This window comes from Bufo gargarizans, chromosome 6 (assembly GCF_014858855.1).
Source record: "Bufo gargarizans isolate SCDJY-AF-19 chromosome 6, ASM1485885v1, whole genome shotgun sequence".
In the NCBI taxonomy this organism is placed as follows: Eukaryota; Metazoa; Chordata; class Amphibia; order Anura; family Bufonidae; genus Bufo; species Bufo gargarizans.
The window spans coordinates 148300606-148322734 of record NC_058085.1 but is presented as its reverse complement, the minus strand read 5'-3'; the positions used below and the strand labels follow the sequence as shown (position 1 = coordinate 148322734).

Here is a 22129-nt window from a genome sequence, read left to right as displayed (position 1 = left end):
CACCATACCGATAATCCGGGAAGTAGAACCGGTGTGGCGTTCCCTTCTTAAGGCCTCTTCATGAAGTTGACCATGTGGTCTCCAGACTAATCTCCGACAAAAACAGGACTCATTGATGAGGGAGGACCTACATTTCAGCCCCCATTGCCATCTTGCTGTGCACCAATGATAGCTTTTGAGAGCGAAGGTGTGAGGTCCATGACACACCTGTAGCTGGGCATCTGGCTCCTAGCCCAATGTCATGCAAACCCCTTCTGATGGTTCGTGTAGACACTGTTTGCCATCCTAGGCTTCAGAAGTGATGTTCAATTGCAGTAAACCTGCAGTATACAAAGGATCACTAAGCTCCATTCTTCTAATCAGACGATCTATCCATGCAGAGGTTCCCCCCTATACACTTCTTGCTGTCAATCCAGTTCGTCATCCTTCTCTCAACCATTGGGACATGCAGCACTGAACAGTGCTGTCATGACGACTAGGTTTGAGATAAGTGGCAATAACTGACATGTTGACAAAAAGGAGGCATTGCACAATCATCTCACACGACTTGATCCGATTTTTGAGATTTCAGGTGGCTAAAAAACTTTGCTCTTAATCTGGCTTTTATGCCCCTCCCACATGCCACAGATTGGAGCTAGGTGCTTGAAATTTTAATCATCTGCAGATCTTAGCAACACCTGCTACATTCTTGATTTGCTTAACCTTAGGGTTTGTCCTTCTTGGTGCTGAAATTTCAATGTGGAGAAATGTATAAAAACAAATCAAAAAGCACTAAGTCAAAATCCTTTAACTGCAATTCAGTAGAAACTGTTTATTAAGCCCAAAAGTGTTTTTGCCTGTGCTGATTATCACATTTAAGATGCATTTCATTTTTATAATACTCGTACTGCCAGATGGTGAACTTCTTCACGATACCAAGATGCTGAATAAAGTAAATAGGAAATGCAATCAAGTTAAATGAACTGCAAGTCTTCTCCCATTCTTTGCCACCTAGACTGCCAATAAAAATAGCCAAAGAGCAGTTAGTTGTTTGCTGTACATGTCTATGAAGTTGATGCACTGAATGCAAACACTAAACATAGATTAAGAGAGGATGCTATGCTATTAGTAGGAAAGGCCATTATACTCTAAGTTTCTCAGAAAGACTCCACATGATTGATTTTAGCAGGCTTATAAAATAAATGTTACATTCTGGAAAAAAAGCCAATATAAACCCAAATCAATATATTTGCCTATTACACGATTCCTATCTCCGTCATTATAAGGCGACCAAAATGTACCTGTTACAGTGCATGTATGTCATGCAGGGTTGTAATTGACAAATTAATGCAACCGGATAGTAATAACATAAATATATATTGTGACACAGTGAGGGGTTGTGTCTGGCAAGGCAGGTATTTTCCTCCCAGCATGTGCTGGATGAGGTCAAATACTGGACCGGAGTTTAAGTGTCGATGCAAGTTTTGGCAGCACCTGGCTGTCCTTAAATAGGCAGCTGGGCTCAGCAGAGATGTCTCTGTTTTTGGGATCAGAAGCTTTGTGCTGTGCAGGAGGGCTGAGAGCCGCACGCTGGGGAAACAGACCCCCCTAAAGCCTGCTGTGGACTACTGGAGGCAGAACTGCCAGCAAGGTGACTTGTGTTATATGAACTTTCCATCCTGTGTGAATTAACACCAAGACTGCAAAGTTACGTGCTGTTTTGTACAATTGCCTCAAGTGTGAATAAACACTGACGTTTTGAGTTAAGAACTTATATTTTGCCTCTGTACTGCGCCCGCTTAACCTATCTACCAGAGCAAAACCCCACTATATATATATATATATATATATACACACACACACACACACACACACACAGTGCACGAATAATACTGTCATACAGTGTCCAAGCCATACCTACTGTATACAAATCATAACACCACAGTGCCCAAATAACAGTGCTACATGGTTTCCAAATACCATGATACATTGCTTCAATAATACAACCACATAACTGTACTATATAGTGACCATATAATATCATAATAAAATACAGCAAAAAAAAAAAACATCAAACCTAAATAATGCCATATAGTGCCTAAAATCTACCAAGAGACAGTTACCAAACAACAGTACCTAACAAGCCCCAATTTCTAAAGAACCATGTAACACTTTTAAATGGGCATTGTGGTGTTATGATTAGTATATAGTAGGTCTGGCTTCGACATTGTGCACTGTATATACAGGTGAAACTCGAAAAATTTGAATATCGTGCCAAAGTTCATTTATTTCAGTAATGCAAATGAAAAGGAATTGCATTAATGCAGCTCAAAATTAGAATTTTGAGAAAAGGTTCAATATTCTAGGCTCAAAGTGTCACACTCTAGTCAGCTAATTAATCCATACCCTCTGCCAAATGGTACCTCAAAATTGAGACTTTGGGGTTTCATAAGCTGTAAGCCATAATCATCCAAATTATAACAAATAAAGGCTTGAAATATCTCGCTCTGCATGTAATGAGTCTGTCTCTTATGTTAGTTTCATCTTTTAAAGGGGTTGTCCCACTTCATAAAATAGGTTTTATCTAATCTATTTACCCCCACACAACATATCTTCCTATCCATGTTATTATCCAAAAGCTATCTTTCATTCAAAAAATCATGTAAAGCGATTCCTTTGTTGTTTTCTGTATCCCATGGATACGGCCTCTTTCGTCCGGCCGCATCGCTGTGCCGCGCCTGCGCACAACAGCTGAACAAGTACTCGGACCGCCTCTCCATTCTTACAAGTACGCGCACGCCCGCGCATGCGCAAATACAGCAGGCGGGTGCCGGAATCAAATAGCAGGCACCCGACCTCTATGACAGGGAGCGGGACCTTAGGGGTTAACTGCCGCTGATCGCAGCCCCCTATCATAGAGGTCGGGTGCCGGCTATTTCACTCCGGCACCCACCTCCTGCATTTGTATTAACATTGGTGGCGCAGTGCGCCCCCCCCCCCCAGTATAATATACATTCAGTGCGGCCACCCCCCCCCCCAGTATAATATACATTGAGGGTGCCCCTCCCCCTCCCCAGTATAATATACATTCAGTGCGGCCACCCCCCCCAGTATAATATACATTGAGTGCGCCCCTCCCCCCCCCCAGTATAATATACATTCAGTGCGGCTCCCTCCCAGTATAATAAACATTGGTGGCGCAGTGGGAAGTGCCAATGAGGGTTAAAAAAATAAATAAAAAATTAACTCACCTCCACCAATTGATCGCACAGCTGCCGGTCTCCTGTTCTATCTTCAGGACCTGTGGTGACGTCACTGAGCTAATCACATGGTCCATTACCATGGTGATGGATCATATGATGTACCATGTGATGACCACAGTGATGTCACCAAAGGTCCTTTCACAGGTCCTAAAGATAGAACAGGAGACCGGCAGCTGTGCGATCAATTGGTGGAGGTGAGTTCATTTTTTATTTATTTTTTTAACCCTCATTGGCACTTCCCACTGCGCCACCAATGTTTATTATACTGGGAGGGAGCCGCACTGAATGTATATTATACTGGGGGGGGGAGGGGCGCACTCAATGTATATTATACTGGGGGGGGGGGGTGGCCGCACTGAATGTATATTATACTGGGGAGGTGCGCCCTCAATGTATATTATACTGGGGGGGGTGGCCGCACTGAATGTATATTATACTGGGGGGGGAGGGCCGCACTGAATGTATATTATACTGGGGGGGGGGGTGGCCGCACTGAATGTATATTATACTGGGGGGGGCCGCACTCAATGTTTATTAGACTGGGGGGGGGGGCGGGACCTCACATACGGCTCCATGTGGATGACTCATACACATGAACGAGCACGCAGGGTGAGTCATGAGGAGGCGTGGCCTTCACTCAACTGCCTGAGAACCAGGAAGTTACCAGTACATCTACTGCTGGTAAGATTAAAAAAGCGAAGTGGGACAACCCCTTTAAGTTGGATTACTGAAATAAATGAACTTTGCACAATATTCAAATTTTTTGAGTTTCACCTGTATGTAAATAGTAGAACCTACCCTAACGGTACCTGCACTCATGTACGCGTAAACATGCAGAAGATGTGCACAAATTTCCATGTGGATTTTTTTTTTGCTCCTCTGCACCTAAATCTGCATGTGTTAGCACCAATTTGATGCAGTTTTGCCGCAGATCTCATCCTTCCATTGAAAAGGGCGAAATCCGCACCAAAAATCGCAAACATGGCTTGTTGGGGATTTCTAATTCTGCATGGCAGGTCAATTTCCGCAAGGAATAAAGAAGCAGTGTACATGACATTTGTCTAATCTCATACACTTTGCTGGTACCGTATTACGCTGAGGTTTTTCAGCACGAGAATCCCAGTTGGAAAATCGCAAGTAATCCGCAAAGTGTGCATGTAGTTTTGGAAGCCAAAGCCAGAAGTGGATTCAAATGAGCAGGTAAGACAGTATCTGTCCTTTATACTCTCCTCCTTTTTGTGATTCACACCTAATTTTGGCTTTCAAACCTGCATCAAAAACCGGAATGTGCGGCAGCACACTAAGAGCTCATGCACACGAGCGATGTTTGACGGGTAAGTGCCATTCGTGTTTAAAACTGCAAGCACCTGTACTAGAAACTGCCCCATTAGATTCAAAGGGTTTATGCACATTCATGAAAGCTGCGTAAAAAAGGGTAGTATGTATATTTAATGCTTTTCACGCACACTGAAGGATAGCCCATTTTTCACTAATGGTCGCTTGGATATGCTGTATGTTATTCATTTTTTATTTTATTTTTCACGTGCATAAAAAATGTGTGGAAACTAATGACAACCGCATGGAAAAACCTCAAGAATGTAACAGATTTTAACTAAAGAAACTCAGAAACACTAAAGAAACTCAGAGGAAAACATCAGTTTTTCACCGACAGAACTCAGACAAGTTTAAAATCGCTTGTGTGCATGAATCCTTAAAAGATCTACAAGAAGAACATTAGCAAAACAAATAAGGCACCAAGAAGGAGTTGCTGGAATGGAATGAAACTTTCTATTAAATAATGTAATGATCAGATATGTAAGTTATTATAATATTAGAGAGAAAGGATAAGTTTATTGGGGAACAATGTACAATTGAAAGGAGGCTCTAGGACCCTGTTGGGCGTCTCTAGCCTGGATACAAGATGAGATACTGTTGGGCATGGAGGGCTACTGGTTCTGTATGGTATCCTGCGGCACATTTACCCACAGATGTTGTAGCTGGGTCTGTGGATCCTGCACAACCTCTTGGCCCCATAAATACTTGATTGGTGATAAATCTGATGACCGGCCAGGACAAGGAAACTGATGACCAGCCAGGACAAGGAAGTGTTGTAGTCTGGCAGAGACATTGCTGGGAAACACTTTCTATGTGTGGGTGAGAATTATCCTGCTGAAAAATGCCAGCTGGATGCCCTGCCATGAGAGGCAACACATGTGGCCACACAATGCCCTGTACATATCACTGAGCTGTTAGTGTCCTGACTAGGGGTGACCGACTGTTGTATGCAATGGCTCCCCAGATGATCACACCAGCAATTAGGGCAGTGTGTCACTCCGCAGAAAGGAATGATTGAAGCGCTCTACACAAGGCCTCCATACTCAAACTCAAATCTTCTGGGATCCCAATCAGAACCTGACTTCGTTGCTAAAGACAATACGGTTCTAATCAGTAGCAGTTCATATTTCTTGTTCACAAAACCACAGCAAACAAAGGCAATAGTCTCTGTCAATGGCAGGACATGTAATTAGAACTGATACACTAAATTTCCTTCTGCTAAGCACCTAGAAATGGTTCAGGCAGAGACAGGGGTGTGTAATTAAGGTGCCATGGATATTGAACAACTAAACTGTGCGAACTGCTCATCCTCTGTCTGAGCTGTCTGGAGCCTGTTCACCATGTCTGCCTGCCCTCATGAAACCACTACTCCCAACTCCTCCTAACAGCTAGGTAAGAATGGCCTAGACAGGGGCGGATAGGGAACTTAAAGTGGCCCTGAAATAAAACCTAAAAGTGGGCCCGTGTTGTAGGATTGTCTAAATTGACAAGAGATGGGTTAACATAAGTAAGATGGGTTAGCAATCCCATAGCGCAAAATGCCATATACCACAGTATAAAACAATATATTGCCCCAAAAGTTTTCCCTCTGTGTTGGCCATGAATAGCTGCAATTTCTGTTCTCCTCCTCCTCCTCCAGATTAAAATATGGAGCAGGGGGCTTAGGATGTGAGATGTGGGACATAGTTGAATTCAGGAGGACATGTGTGGTCACTGACTGGGTACATGAATGCTTGATTCCCACAGCGCTAATTACCGCTGAGAGCTCATTATGTACCCAGCCAGCGGCAGAGCGGAGGACTTGGGCGGCCCCCTGGGCATCGGCCGACCGGGAAATTTCCCTGTAAGGTCTATGGCCGAACCGCCCCTGGGCCTAGATGCCGGGCAAGTTGTCAAAACGACCATCCTGCTCCTCTCGGTCCAAAGATGCGCACCCTGTCAAAGTCTGTCAACTGGAGTGCGATGTAGAAGCATGTCTACTGATCAACAATTTCTCACACTGCCCAAAAGTAGCCTCTAAGAGCCTTTTTATAGGACACTTTCATGCCCTCTTGTGGCAAAACCCAGTGTCTAATCAGACCACACAGTAATCATTTACATATCTGCCTGAGACATAACTGCATGCCAAGTTTTGTAACTATTCTACATTTTTATCTGGGTCAGTGAGTGTATATGTGGGACCTGCACTTATCTCCAGAATGGGGCTGTGAGTAAAGAAGTGGCTACACAAAGTATGGCTCTCTTGATTCCCTTTTATGGGAGTTCCTCCATCAAGCCGGTAAGTAAGCTTCCCTTTACAGGACCAGCTAACTGGGTGGGGGAGGGGGTGGGAGTATTGGAGGTTTGCAAAAAAAAAAAAAAACTTTCTTGCAAAACACCTTTAAGATTGGAAAAAGGCCCTTCCAAGTTTAAAGGGAGTGTCACCAATAATCGTACCTTTCTTTCTGCTTTCTGTATATTTGATGTTGAAAAAACAAAGTTTGATGATATAATGACTTGCAAGTGCCCAGGGGCGTTCCCCTTTGATGCAAGTGTCCATGCCCTCTGTAGACTGCCACTGATTTCTCCTCCTATGTTTAACTGTAAGACAGCCCAGTATCCTTACGTTTACGTTTCCTTTACTGAATCTGCCCCCTGAAATCCCGCGACAGCTTGCTTTACTTCACAGTGGGCATTTTATGGCGCATGCCCAGCAGTGAAATGGGCATAGTCAGTAATGTAAGGACACAGGGCTATCTTATCTGTCCATCCATGTGATTATTCAGAGGAATGCAAAACATCCCTCTTGTGAAGCCACTTCCAATCCGAATAAGTCCCTGGGTCAACTACCCATTAGCGGTAATCTGGTGACCATAAGTTATCACTTCAATGAAAAGCATATAGGCCCATTTTAAAAATTTCAATCAATTCACCATCACGACATCCTCTGGCAGAGAGTTCCATAGTGTAAATGCCCCAACACCTTCAAATGGTAAGACCGGCACAGAATGCATTTGTACGGAGAGATACTATTACTGGCAGTCAGTCACTAAGCAGAGTTGTATGTAAGTCTATGCTTACACAGTCTCCCAGTCACTACTGCCCATAAATAAGTAAATATACAGTCTCCTCATCCCAATTTCCTTATCTTATGTTTTATTGACGTGTTCGTATTGTTTTATTTACTATGTACAACTCTATTCTGTGTTAAACCATAGCCATCAAGAGCTACTCAGCCAAGCTCCATGCATAAGAAAACATTCACTGAGGCGGTATTTCATTATGCAAGGAGGGCTGCAGAAGATACTGTATTATTATGGCACTGGCCCATGCAGACATGCTTAATAATAACGGTTGTATGCATGTGTCAGAATAAATCCGTATCACCACCATACAGTAAAATAAACAAATTCTAACAAAAAAAATGGTTTAGTAACAGTCCATATAGGAAAAAACATAAGCAAAGTATACAAGTAATATGTGGAAGTGGGAGAAAAAAAAAACATGGTAAGGCCACAAGAAGGAGTAGCTACAAAAATCTGGCTTTGGGCTACACCTAAGGTTGTTAAACTCAAAAGTCCCCTGGTTTCCATCATATAACCCCTGTACAGGGATCTGGACATCACTGCAGGGAAACCACCAGGCTGCTACCTCCTGGAGTAATCTCAGTGTTATTGACATGTATGAGCAATCCAATAGGCAGTCTGAGGTCAGAGCAGGCCATGAAGGGTCAATATGGAGGTAAGGCTGTTTTCGGTGCAGGGAGGCATGAAAGTGTCTGACGCTAAGCTCCACCTCCCCCCTCACTACTTGAAGCGGTGTACGTTGGCCATGTGGTCTCTGGAGACGGTGTGGGACGCTGGAAGCTTGAGTGCGGTGAAGCAGTCCAGGGGTGAAGGCGAGGCTGGGGACCGATGTCTGCGGACGGGGCGCATGCAATCTTACCCTGTTTGGATTGACGCGGTTGGAGGGAGCGTGCGCTGTTTCCACCTGGAATCGTGGAGGTGGTGGTGAGAAAGGCTGGAAAATGGAGGGCGGGTCAGCATGATGGGCTGGTGGCGCAGGTACCCTGCTTTGGAAGGAGGAGGAGAGGACATTTCAGTGGAGGTGCTCGTTGGAGGCTATAGGAGATTCCCCCATGATTGTCTGAAGAAAGGGGGGTTGTGGACTGGGACTCACAATACTGACAACAGGTTTTTCCCTCCCCCACAAGTATACTAACTCTTCTTTCTAAGAGGTACCCACGGTAAACCTCCACTAAAAAAAGGATGTATGGGCTATGTTGCATTTACTGCATGCATCTCCTCCATATGTTGAAGATCTTTGGCAATTTTAGAAAATTTACAAATAGTCGCCCATCGGGGGCTATACTGATGCAGGGTTTGTGAGAAGGCCGCTTGTGTTTGAATTGCATCTCACTGGACTCTAAGAAGTGGAGAGAGTGGATAGGAGCGGCATTGGGGCTGATTTCTTGATACTTGACCTGTCCTAATTAACTATATGCATCTCCATCAATGAATCTGGGCAACCTCCTGCTAATCCTGTTTAAGTTAGCCAGCTGACCCCCACCTTCTAATTCACCCATCAATGAACCTGGGCAACCGCCTGCTAATCCTATACTGATGCTGGCACTGTGAGAAGGCCGCTTGTGTTTGAACTGCATCACATTGGATTCTAAGAAGTGGAGAGAGTTGTTAGGAGAGACAGTGGGGTTCATATTTAGATTTTTGATCTGGCTTTACTAACTGTATGCATCTCTTGTCCACGATAACCTATCAATGAACTTGGGCAACCACTATTTTCACTTTGTAAAGTGTTACTTGGGGGATATATTGATACTGGCGTAAGTTTGTGAACAGAATTTTAATATAATGGATCGTAAGAAGTGGAGAGTGTGGCCAAGGAGCGACATTGGGGGTGCTATTTGATACTAACTTGGTTTTACTAACTGCATGTGTCTCATTTCCACGATAACTTCCCATTAATGAACTTGAGGAACTGCTTGTTAATCCTGTATACCTGTTAGTCAGTAAATTTTCTACTTCTAAAGTGTCAACAGGGGACTATACTGATGTTTGTGCTGTGAGAAGGATGCATGTGATAGAACTCTAAAATACTGGATCGTATTAGCCTCTAACCTATTGTTAGTGGGTCTACATTATTGTTGGTATTGTTTGAAGGAAGATTTAACTTGTGTTGTAAGATATTAGTGGATAGGTAGGGAAGATGGAGTTGCATAGTGTTAGTCTCTTTATATTCACTTAAAGGCGACTAGTAATTGTGTTGTCCTTGTACTGGTTCTCCCTTTTTTAATATCAGGGATATATTTGTGATCGGAAATATCAGCAGGGGCACACTAGTAATAGGAGATCTGGAGCTACGATTTGGTTAAGGTGAGGGAACGTTTGCAGGAAATGGAGAACAGAACATCAGTGGTAGAAGACTTGGTTGGTAAACTGGAGAAGGATATAGTGTCTCAACAAAACAAACAAAGATGGATCTGGAGAGTAAACTAATAGATCTAGAAGATAGGACTAAAAAAAACTAATTTGAGATGTGTGGGAATACCGGGGGTAATAGAGGGAACTAATTATGGTGAATCTATGGAGAAATGGTTTATGGAAAGTTGTAAACCTGGAATTCTCTCTAGTCATTTTGCGATAGAGAGCCCATAGGGTTCCTTTTAAAAAGAGAATTCCAGGGTCCCATCCAAGACCAATTTCGGTCAAGTTTCTTCTTTCCAAAGACCGTGATGCTATTTTGCAAATTCTGATGAATTTAAGATTGAGGGAAAGAAAATAAATCTATATCCGGATTACTCGGCGGCCACAAATGAGCGCAGAAAAAAATATACACATATAAAAAAAAGAGACTGAGATTAGCTGGAATAATGTATAGTTAGCTTTTTCCTGCTAAGTTTCGTGTAGAATATCAAGATAGGTCTCTTTTTTGAGTCTCCTGAAGAAGCAAAAGATTGGGCAGACTTAAAAGGCCTGTGAGAATTGAAATGTAATGAATAAAGCGGGGGATGGGGGAACATTGGGAGTTAAATGCATAGTTATGGAGTTATCTCTTCTTTTTAGAGGGAAGCTGTATGGGGGTGGGGGTTTTTGTAGGGGAGAGAGAGGAGGGTCAAAGGGGTTTCAGTTTTTTTCTTTGAATAATGAAAATAGTGTTGCTTAATGTTCAGGGTTTAAGAGAAAGATTAAAAAGGTTTGCTAACTTTGACTGGATGAGGGGATGCATGCCAGCTGTCATCTGCCTACAAGAAACACATTTGGATGGGGATTCTTTAAAGTGGATGGAGAAGAGATGGATAGGGGGTGGTTATCATTCTACATATACATCATATTTGAGATGAGTATCTATCTTGGAGAATAATAAAGTTGACTTTCAATATGTGGCAAGTAGGGCGGATGACTGTGGCCGGTATCTCTTGTAAGTTAAATGAGGTACAGTTGGTGATAGCGAACATTTATATTCTACCTCCATACAAACCTGATGTGATATACAGTACAGACCAAAAGTTTGGACACACCTTCTCATTCAAAGAGTTTTCTTTATTTTCATGACTACATGCAAATTGTAGATTCACACTGAAGGCATCAAAACTATGAATTAACACATGTGGAATTATATACATAACAAAAAAGTGTGAAACAACTGAAAATATGTCATATTCTAGGTTCTTCAAAGTAGCCACCTTTTGCTTTGATTACTGCTTAGCACACTCTTGGCATTCTCTTGATGAGCTTCAAGAGGTAGTCACCTGAAATGGTTTTCACTTCACAGGTGTGCCCTGTCAGGTTTAATAAGTGGGATTTCTTGCCTTATAAATGGGGTTGGAACCATCAGTTGCGTTGTGGAGAAGTCAGGTGGATACACAGCTGATAGTCCTACTGAATAGACTGTTAGAATTTGTATTATGGCAAGAAAAAAGCAGCTAAGTAAAGAAAAACGAGTGGCCATCATTACTTTAAGAAAATTGGGAAAACTTTGGAAGTGTCCCCAAGTGCAGTAACAAAAACCATCAAGCGCTACAAAGAAACTGGCTCACATGCGGACCGCCCCAGGAAAGGAAGACCAAGAGTCACCTCTGCTGCGGAGGATAAGTTCATCCGAGTCACCAGCCTCAGAAATCGCAGGTTAACAGCAGCTCAGATTAGAGACCAGGTCAATGCCACACAGAGTTCTAGCAGCAGACACATCTCTAGATCAACTGTTAAGAGGAGACTGTGTGAATCAGGCCTTCATGGTAGAATATCTGCTAGGAAACCACTGCTAAGGACAGGCAACAAGCAGAAGAGACTTGTTTGGGCTAAAGAACACAAGGAATGGACATTAGACCAGTGGAAATCTGTGCTTTGGTCTGATGAGTCCAAATTTGAGATCTTTGGTTCCAACCACCGTGTCTTTGTGCGACGCAGAAAAGGTGAGCGGATGGATTCTACATGCCTGGTTCCCACCGTGAAGCATGGAGGAGGAGGTGTGATGGTGTGGGGGTGCTTTGCTGGTGACACTGTTGGGGATTTATTGAAAATTGAAGGCATACTGAACCAGCATGGCTACCACAGCATCTTGCAGCGGCATGCTATTCCATCCGGTTTGCGTTTAGTTGGACCATCATTTATTTTTTCAACAGGACAATGACCCCAAACACACCTCCAGGCTGTGTAAGGGCTATTTGACCATGAAGGAGATTGATGGGTGCTGCGCCAGATGACCTAGCCTCCACAGTCACCGGACCTGAACCCAATCGAGATGGTTTGGGGTGAGCTGGACCGCAGAGTGAAGGCAAAAGGCCCAACAAGTGCTAAGCATCTCTGGGAACTCCTTCAAGACTGTTGGAAGACCATTTCAGGTGACTACCTCTTGAAGCTCATCAAGAGAATGCCAAGAGTGTGCAAAGCAGTAATCAAAGCAAAAGGTGGCTACTTTGAAGAACCTAGAATATGACATATTTTCAGTTGTTTCACACTTTTTTGTTATGTATATAATTCCACATGTGTTAATTCATAGTTTTGATGCCTTCAGTGTGAATCTACAATTTTCATAGTCATGAAAATAAAGAAAACTCTTTGAATGAAAAGGTGTGTCCATTTTGGTCTGTACTGTATGATTTGCAGGAATATATGTTAGATAGGCAGGAGTGTATCTTGATTGCGGTAGGGGATTATAATACGGTGTTAGATTTAAATAAAGACAATTAAATCTGTATTTTATAGTGATAATTTGGCCAGGCAATCGCTGAATTTAATTGGGTAGATGTTTAGCACTTATTACATCTGGAAGAAAGAATTACTCCCGTTACTCAAAAACACATCAAACTTGGTCAAGGACTGATATGATTCTGAGTAATAAAAAATTATTGGAAAAAAATATAACAAAAATAAAATATGTTCCTATGGCTCTATCAGACCATTGTGCTGTGATTATGGAGGTGGAGTTTAGGATTAGACAGGCTCCCATATTATTTAAGTTTAATTCTCAATGGTTAACTCTGTTAAAGGATAAGGAAGATATTAAGGAGGAATAAAAAATGTGGGGGGGGGGGGGGGGGTTAAAGAAGATTCAACTAATAAACAGGTGGTTTGGGATACGGCAAAGGCCTTCCTAAGGGGAGTTTTGTCCAATAAAGTGAACTATTTTAAGGAAAAAGTAAAAGAAAAAATTAAGAATGCAGAATGGAAGTTAGAGGAGGCTAGAGTGAGATCTGTAATTAATCCCTCAGTGGAAAGTCTTAAGAAATGGGAAGAGGAAAAAGAGAAGGTTGAAAAAAAAAATATATAGAAATCTCTCAAACAGCATATTTTTTTTTCATGGTGTTAAGTTCTTTTCGGAGGGTGAAAAAGTGGGTAGGATGTTAGCCAATATTGTTAAAAATCAACAGAAAAAGGCCTGGATAGGGGTAATAAAAAACAATAAGGGACAGATTGTAAGAACTCCTGAACAGATATGTGAGGTGTTTCGCACCTACTATCAGGACCTGTATAAATTAATAAATTATGAAAATGAAAAACTACGTCAGTATCTGAATGAGGTGTTTTGTTTAAAAAAAAAGTGTCAATAAATCAATTAAATCAATTGGAGAGAGAGATACAACTGGAGGAATTAGAAAGGGCTTTGAGATTTATTAAGGATAGGAAAGCCCCAGGAGGAGATGGATTACCATTCGAGATATATAAGCAGTTTGGACAAGTACTTTTACCAGAATTAAGGGATACCCTATGTGAGGCCATGAAGGCAAAAAAACTGCCGGATTCAATGGATGAAGCTATTATTGTTTTGATTCCTAAAGAGGGTAAAGATTTACTAAAAACAGAATCATAAAGACCTATATCACTGTTAAATACTGATATAAAATTGTTGGCGAAGGTCTAACCGGTTTTATCCCGGGAAAATTGATTAACTCTAATATTAGAAGGGTGTTTACTAACATAGAGGGTAATAAACAAAAAGATAGTAGAAAAGGTATATTATCTCTGGACGCTACTAAAGCGTTTGACTGTATTGAATGGGATTATCTGTGGGAGGTTCTTAGATGTTTTGGAGATTACTTTATAAATTGTATTACATTTATATATTCGTATCCTAGAGCTAGAGTATCGGTGGATGGGGCTATGTCCCTGCCCTTTGCCCTCTCGAGGGGCACTAGGGGTGTCCTCTATCCCCGCTGCTCTTTGCAATCGCAATAGAACATCTAGTTATTATAACTTTTAACATCTAGTTATTATAATCCGGGAAAATGATGAGTTGTTGGGATTCAATATGGGAGTATTAAAGAAAAAATATCACTGTATGCTGATACTTTTATTTTTTTGGGTGATATTGAGGTGGATTTAATTAAAATAATGAATATTATAGATAGATTATGATATTTTTCAGGATTAAAAATAAATTGGGAAAAATCACATTTAATGATGTTATGGGATCAAAACTTGGATAAGACTATAGATGTACACATACTAGATAAAGAGGATAGTTTTAAATATTTAGGGATAAATATTTCAAGAAATCTGGAGGATTTCGAAAAACTAAATGTGGTTCCTCTTTTGAAAGATCTGAGAAAGAGAATCCATATTTGGTGGAGATTGCCATTATCACTGATGGGTCGAATTAATTTGATAAAGATGATTTTTTTGCCAAAGATCTTGTTTGTATTACAAAATGCTCCGGTTATATTGTCAAAAAATATCTTTAAGACGATGGATAAGTTAATGAGGGAATTTATTTGGAAGGGGGGAATACCTAGGATAAAAAAAAGAGATACTTCAGTAACCCGTCAAAGATGGGTGTCACAATTTAGTCATATGAAAGAGAGTGAAATAAGTCCATTATTTAAAGGGTATTTACTAAAAATGGGTGTTAAGTTCAAGCAGACTAGATTAATGGAGGTTTTAGAATCAGGTATGCTGGGGAACATAAACACAGATAATCACATATTGAATATAATAAATTACACTTGGAGAGAAAAAAATAAAAAATATAAACAATATGTAGATTGGGAGAGTAAAGGGGTAAGCTTGGTATAAATTGAGGTATAAAGGGGATACATTGAAGGATTTTGAAAGTTTAAATAGGGAGTTTGGGATCAAGTATTGTTTCAAGTATTTACAGATAAGAGATGCAATTAGTTCGGCAGTCGATTCAGAGAGATATAAAAAGGCACCTTCGGAAGGTGTTGATCAATTTCTCAGGGATGGAAATATTAAAGGCAGCAATTTGAGGAGATATAAACTACTAATGAAGGTAATACAAACAAAGACTAAAATATTAGCTAAAAAAAAATGGACAAAAGATATTGAAGATCTGTCCAATGAAAAATGGGAGGATGTTTTGAAAAGTAGGCCTTTGGTTTCATTTAGGGCCTCACATGGGGTTTTCTCATAGGCCCCTTTCACACGAGCGAGTTTTCCGCGCAGGTGCAATGCGTGACGTGAACGCGTACCACCCACACTGAATCCTGACCCATTCATTTCAATGGGGATGTGTACATGAGCGTTGTTTTTCATGCATCACTTCTGCGATGCATGAAAATCGCAGCATGTTCTATATTCTGTGTTTTTCACGCAGCCCTGGCCCCATAGAAGTAAATGGGGCTGTGTGAAAAACGCATTGCATCCGCAAGCAAGTGCGGGTGTGATGCGTTTTTCACTGATGGTTGCTAAGAGATGTTGTTTGTAAACATTCAGTTTTTTATCACACGCGTGAAAAACGCATCAAAATGCATTGCACCCGCGCGGAAAAAACTGAACGCAAACTTCAGAGGGACTTAGGCCTCTTTCACACAAGCGTGACGGATTAGGTCCGGATGCGTTCAGTGAAACTCGCACTATTTTGCAAGCAAGTTCAGTCAGTTTTGTCTGCGATTGCGTTCAGTTGTTCAGTTTTTTCCGCGCGGGTGCAATGCGTTTTGATGCGTTTTTCACGTGCGTGATAAAAAACTGAAGGTTTACAAACAACATCTCTTAGCAACCATCAGTGAAAAACGCATCGCACCCGCACTTGCTTGCAGATGCAATGCGTTTTTTACGCAGCCCCATTCACTTCTATGGAGCCAGGGCTGCTCGAAAAATGCAGAATATAGAACATGCTGCGATTTTCACGCAACGCAGAAGTGATGCGTGAAAAACATAGCTCATATACACAGACCCATTTAAATTAATGGGTCAGGATTCAGTGCAGAAAACTCGCTAGTGTGAAAGGGGCCTTAGAGATGATCTGCTGGTCAGGGGCTGAATAGCAGCGCTGATTCATAGGAGGGCTGGTAGGTTTTAGGCTCCTTTTATATGAGCGAGTTTTCCGCGCGGGTGCAATGCGTGAAGTGAACGCGTACCACCCACACTGAATCCTGACCCATTTATTTCAATGGGTCTGTGTACATGAGCATTGTTTTTCATGCATCAGTTCTGCGTTGCATAAAAATCGCAGCATGTTCTATATTCTGCGTTTTTCACACAGCCCTGGCCCTATAGAAGTGAATGGGGCTGCGTGAATAACGCATTGCATCCGCATGCAAGTGCGGGTGCGATGCGTTTTTCACTGATGGTTGCTAAGAGATGTTTGCAAACATTCAGTTTTTTATCACGCGCGTGAAAAACGCAACAAAACGCATTGCACCCGCGCGGAAAAAACGGAACAACTGAACGCAATCGCAGACAAAACTGACTGAACTTGCTTGCAAAATGGTGCGAGTTTCACTGAACGCATCCGGACCTAATCCGTCACGCTCGTGTGAAAGAGGCCTTAGGCTGGTTTCACACGGGCGTTGCGGATTGGGGCCGGATGCGTTCAGGGTGCGTTCAGTGAAACTCGCACTATTTTGCAAGCAAGTTCAGTCAGTTTTGTCTGCGATTGCGTTTAGTTGTTCAGTTTTTTCCGTGCAAGTGCAATGCGTTTTGATGCGTTTTTCACGTGCGTGATAAAAAACTGAAGGTTTACAAACAACATCTCTTAGCAACCATCAGTGAAAAACGCATCGCACCCGCACTTGCTTGCAGATGCAATGCGTTTTGATGCGTTTTTCACGCGCGTGATAAAAAACTGAATGTTTACAAACATCATCTCTTAGCAACCATCAGTGAAAAACGCATCGCACCCGCACTTGCTTGCGAATGCAATGCGTTATTCACGCAGCCCCATTCACTTCTATGGAGCCAGGGCTGCGTGAATAACGCAGAATATAGAACATGCTGCGATTTTCACGCAACGCAGAACTGATGCGTGAAAAACATTGCTCATGTACACAGCCCCATTGAAATGAATGGGTCAGGATTCAGTGCGGGTGCAATGCGTTCACGTCACGCATTGCACCCGCGCATGTATGACAGTTTTGTGTATGTAAGAGTGCCTGCATGTATGACAGTGTGTGTATGTGAGAGTTCCTGCATGTATGACAGTGTGTGTATGTGAGAGTTCCTGCATGTATGACAGTGTGTGTATGTGAGAGTGCCTGCATGTATGACAGTGTGTGTATGTGAGAGTGCCTGCATGTATGACAGTGTGTGTATGTGAGAGTTCCTGCATGTATGACAGTGTGTGTATGTGAGAGTTCCTGCATGTATGACAGTGTGTGTATGTGAGAGTGCCTGCATGTATGACAGTGTGTGTATGTGAGAGTGCCTGCATGTATGACAGTGTGTGTATGTGAGAGTTCCTGCATGTATGACAGTGTGTGTATGTGAGAGTTCCTGCATGTATGACAGTGTGTGTATGTGAGAGTGCCTGCATGTATGACAGTGTGTATGTGAGAGTGCCTGCATGTATGACAGTGTGTGTATGTGAGAGTGCCTGCATGTATGACAGTGTGTATGTGAGAGTGCCTGCATGTATGACAGTGTGTGTATGTGAGAGTGCCTGCATGTATGACAGTGTGTATGTGAGAGTGCCTGCATGTATGACAGTGTGTATGTGAGAGTGCCTGCATGTATGACAGTGTGTATGTGAGAGTGCCTGCATGTATGACAGTGTGTGTATGTGAGAGTGCCTGCATGTATGACAGTGTGTGTATGTGAGAGTGCCTGCATGTATGACAGTGTGTGTATGTGAGAGTGCCTGCATGTATGACAGTGTGTGTATGTGAGAGTGCCTGCATGTATGACAGTGTGTGTATGTGAGAGTGCCTGCATGTATGACAGTGTGTATGTGAGAGTGCCTGCATGTATGACAGTGTGTATGTGAGAGTGCCTGCATGTATGACAGTGTGTATGTGAGAGTGCCTGCATGTATGACAGTGTGTATGTGAGAGTGCCTGCATGTATGACAGTGTGTATGTGAGAGTGCCTGCATGTATGACAGTGTGTATGTGAGAGTGCCTGCATGTATGACAGTGTGTGTACGTAAGAGTACATACATGTATGACAGTGTGTGTATGTGAGAGTGCCTGCATGTATGACAGTGTGTGTATGTGAGCGTGCCTGCATGTATGACAGTGTGTGTATGTGAGAGTGCCTGCATGTATGACAGTGTGTGTACGTAAGAGTACATACATGTATGACAGTGTGTGTATGTGAGAGTGCCTGCATGTATGACAGTGTGTATGTGAGAGTGCCTGCATGTATGACAGTGTGTGTACGTAAGAGTACATACATGTATGACAGTGTGTGTATGTGAGAGTGCCTGCATGTATGACAGTGTGTGTATGTGAGCGTGCCTGCATGTATGACAGTGTGTGTATGTGAGAGTGCCTGCATGTATGACAGTCTGTGTATGTGAGAGTGCCTGCATGTATGACAGTCTGTGTATGTGAGAGTGCCTGCATGTATGACAGTGTGTGTATGTGACAGTGCCTGCATGTATGACAGTGTGTGTATGTGAGAGTGCCTGCATGTATGACAGTGTGTGTATGTGAGAGTGCCTGCATGTATGACAGTCTGTGTATGTGAGAGTGCCTGCATGTATGACAGTCTGTGTATGTGAGAGTGCCTGCATGTATGACAGTCTGTGTATGTGAGAGTGCCTGCATGTATGACAGTGTGTGTACGTAAGAGTACATACATGTATGACAGTGTGTGTACGTAAGAGTACATACATGTATGACAGTGTGTGTATGTGAGAGTGCCTGCATGTATGACAGTGTGTGTATGTGAGAGTGCCTGCATGTATGACAGTGTGTGTATGTGAGAGTTCCTGCATGTATGACAGTGTGTGTATGTGAGAGTGCCTGCATGTATGACAGTGTGTGTACGTAAGAGTACATACATGTATGACAGTGTGTGTATGTGAGAGTGCCTGCATGTATGACAGTGTGTATGTGAGAGTGCCTGCATGTATGACTGTGTAACACTACGCTACACCGCAACTAGTAAAGTAAATGGGGCCGTGACCCGACAGTCACAAAAAATCCAATCTGCTGAATTTCTTGCGACTTTCTGATTGTGATTGTAAGAAACTTGAAGTTCCCAATGCGAATGTCGGTATGTGGGCAGATATATCAGAACCAGCACACTGTCACAGGACACTAGCAAACTAGGAAACCTATTCCTCAGGCACCCTACCATAGCGAAAGGTGCCTTAGGTACCCAAAGGTGACCAACCATTGTCTGGTGTAAATTAGGGCGCACGCAATGGCCCTTTTAGGCTACTTTCACACTAGCGGCAGGACGGACCTGACAGGGTGAACAGCCTGTCGGATCCGTCCTGCCGCTAGTGTGAAAGTAGCCTAAAAGGGCCAGCGCGTGCACCCTAATTTACACCAGACAATGGTTGGTCACCTTTGTTCACCCTGTCGGATCCGTCCTGCCGCTATTTCGCCGGACTGTCGCTCCGTCTTCATTGACTATAATAGGAGCAGCATGGCAGTGCACGGCGAGAGGCCGCCGGACTAAAAAGTCGGACATACAGTACTTTTAGTCCGGCGGCCTTTTGTGGAGCACTGCCGTGCTGCGCCGGAGCTTCGCCCCCGTACCCCATTATAGTCAATAGGGACGGAGTGGCAGTCCGGCGAAATAGCTGCAGGACGGATCAGACAGGGTGAAAAGCCTGTCGGATCCGTCCTGCCGCTAAGTGTGAAAGTACCCTAAGAAGACTAAAATGCACGCAAATGGCCTAGTTGCAGCTCAGCCCCATTCAATTCAATCAGGCTGAGCTGCAATACCAAGCACAGCTATAAATAAAGTACGACATTGTGCTTGGAAAGCCGCCAGGGGCCCACAGCGCTCACTAGAGCTCTGGTCAGCTCAGCTGCTCCCTGAAAAGGCTGATTGGAGAGGGTGTCGGGACTTGGACCATTGCTGATGTGCTAATGATTACCTATTCTGAGGATAGGTCATCATTATATTTAACTGGATAACCCTTTGAAGTACAATCATTAGAAATTGGAAGAGTTATGGATCTGAATGAGAGAGACAGCATCAGGACTCTCTAAACTGGACTTGGCAGCGAAGAAGTGCACTCACATTGTTTGCCAATAGATGCTAATACAAAACTGACACCGAGCCTAGTTGTGAGCAATGAAATATTACTTGCCTAAATGAATCACAATTAAACCCATCACCTCATTAACCTGTGCTTCTCTTATATACAAATTGCTACATACAAAGTGATTCATTTTTCCTAGTAGGCATCTTAGGCATGGTGCTAAATCTCCTTCAAGAAACTGGTCCTGTATGGAGACTTACTGGAAGTACTCCATGGTATGGAGATGCTCCTTGGGAAACTAATATACAAAGAGGTATCTCCCAAGGAAGAGAACCCTCTCGCCGCTGCTATTGGAAGTGGCTCCCTATGAGTCAAAATCCAACTTCCCAACAAGCCTTGAGATTTGACAAGGGAATATAGGCAAACCAAGATATCTGGTTTGGTTATATTCCCTTGTCAAATCCCAAGGCTTGTTGAAAAGTCAAATTTTGACTCATAAGGAGTCATTTCCAAGAGGTGGTGCTGGTGGGATGGTTCTCTTCCTTGGGAGATACCTTTTTGTACTATAGTAAGCAAAGATGGGAAAAAGAAGAAAAAAGCCAAAGTGGCAATCTGAAGTCAGAAAGCACAATTGTGTAGCTAGTCATTGGTGTTTCTTACCATCAAATTCACAAATAATTACAAAAAAAGTGTCCTTTACGTACAATTAGTTCTGAAATAGAGAAAACCAGCTAAGGGTAACAGAAAGCAAAAATATGCAAAGACTTCCTACCATCCAAGTGACTGGGTTTCTTTTATTCATAGGCTGGCTGGTTATGTGCACATAGATTTCTCAAATGAGAAACACGCAAGCACCTGTTTGTAGAATAGAGAGCGGAACAATGGAGCCGTTCAGACACTGCTAATGCATATTTCACCTTGCAAATGAGGCAGCAACTGGTATGTTGATGATTTTGTTTGTTCTGTCTGCCATCTGAATTACTGACATATAAATTTTCTTTTACGGCAACTATAACCTTGAGAGATGGTGTCTTCACTTTCAGAACCTTAGGGAAACTTCATCACCCTTTGGAGTTTCATTTAGGATTAATCTTTACTACGGGATCTCGGGGAATATATAGTTATAGATCACCAAGCAAACTAGGAGTTCTGAATGGGTTTCTCATAAATCTAGAAGATGTTCCCAGAGTGCAAAAGCACTTTTCTTTACATGAAATCCCACCTTTCCACAATCCAGAGTCAAGTCACTCACCATCATGGTTGCAACCTACCGAATTCAGTAAGGCTGGTTTCACACTTCAGTTATTTGGTCAGTTATTTCCATCAGTGATTGTGAGCCAAAACCAGAAGTGAAGCCTACTCAGACATAAGAGATAAGGGAAAGTTCTGCACCTGTTCTGTGCTTTTGATCCGCACCTGGTTTTGGCTCACAATAACTGATGGAAATAACTGACCAAATAAGGGTCCATTCACACGTCTGTAATTTGGTTCCGCCTTCGTTACGCAATTTGCGGACCCATTCACTTTCAATGGGGCTGGAATAGATGCGAATCCAATTGCGGACCAGAAAAGGCATTTTCTATTATAGTGTCTGTGATGTGCGGTCCACAAATTGAGAATCGCACGTTGCAGGTGTCCGTGTTTTGCGGATCTGCAAAACAGTTACGGACGTGTGAATGGACCCTAACTGAAGAATGAACTTGGCCTAACTAATA

At 42.7% G+C, this 22129-nt stretch overlaps 1 protein-coding gene across 2 annotated transcripts in view; it reads right to left on the bottom strand.

Moving 5' to 3' along the window:
• The window catches only part of ASCC1 (activating signal cointegrator 1 complex subunit 1), a 331000-nt gene that overhangs the window by 100968 nt on the left and 207903 nt on the right, over nucleotides 1-22129 (bottom strand). The window contains exon 10 of one of the 2 annotated variants that reach the window (XM_044297853.1): nucleotides 807-995. The exons of the other annotated variant lie outside the window; for it this stretch is intronic. Within the exon in view, the coding sequence (XP_044153788.1) occupies nucleotides 954-995 (42 nt within the window). The 3' untranslated portion in view covers nucleotides 807-953. Of the gene's footprint in view, nucleotides 1-806; nucleotides 996-22129 lie in introns of those variants that run through there. 2 annotated transcript variants of the gene reach the window in all.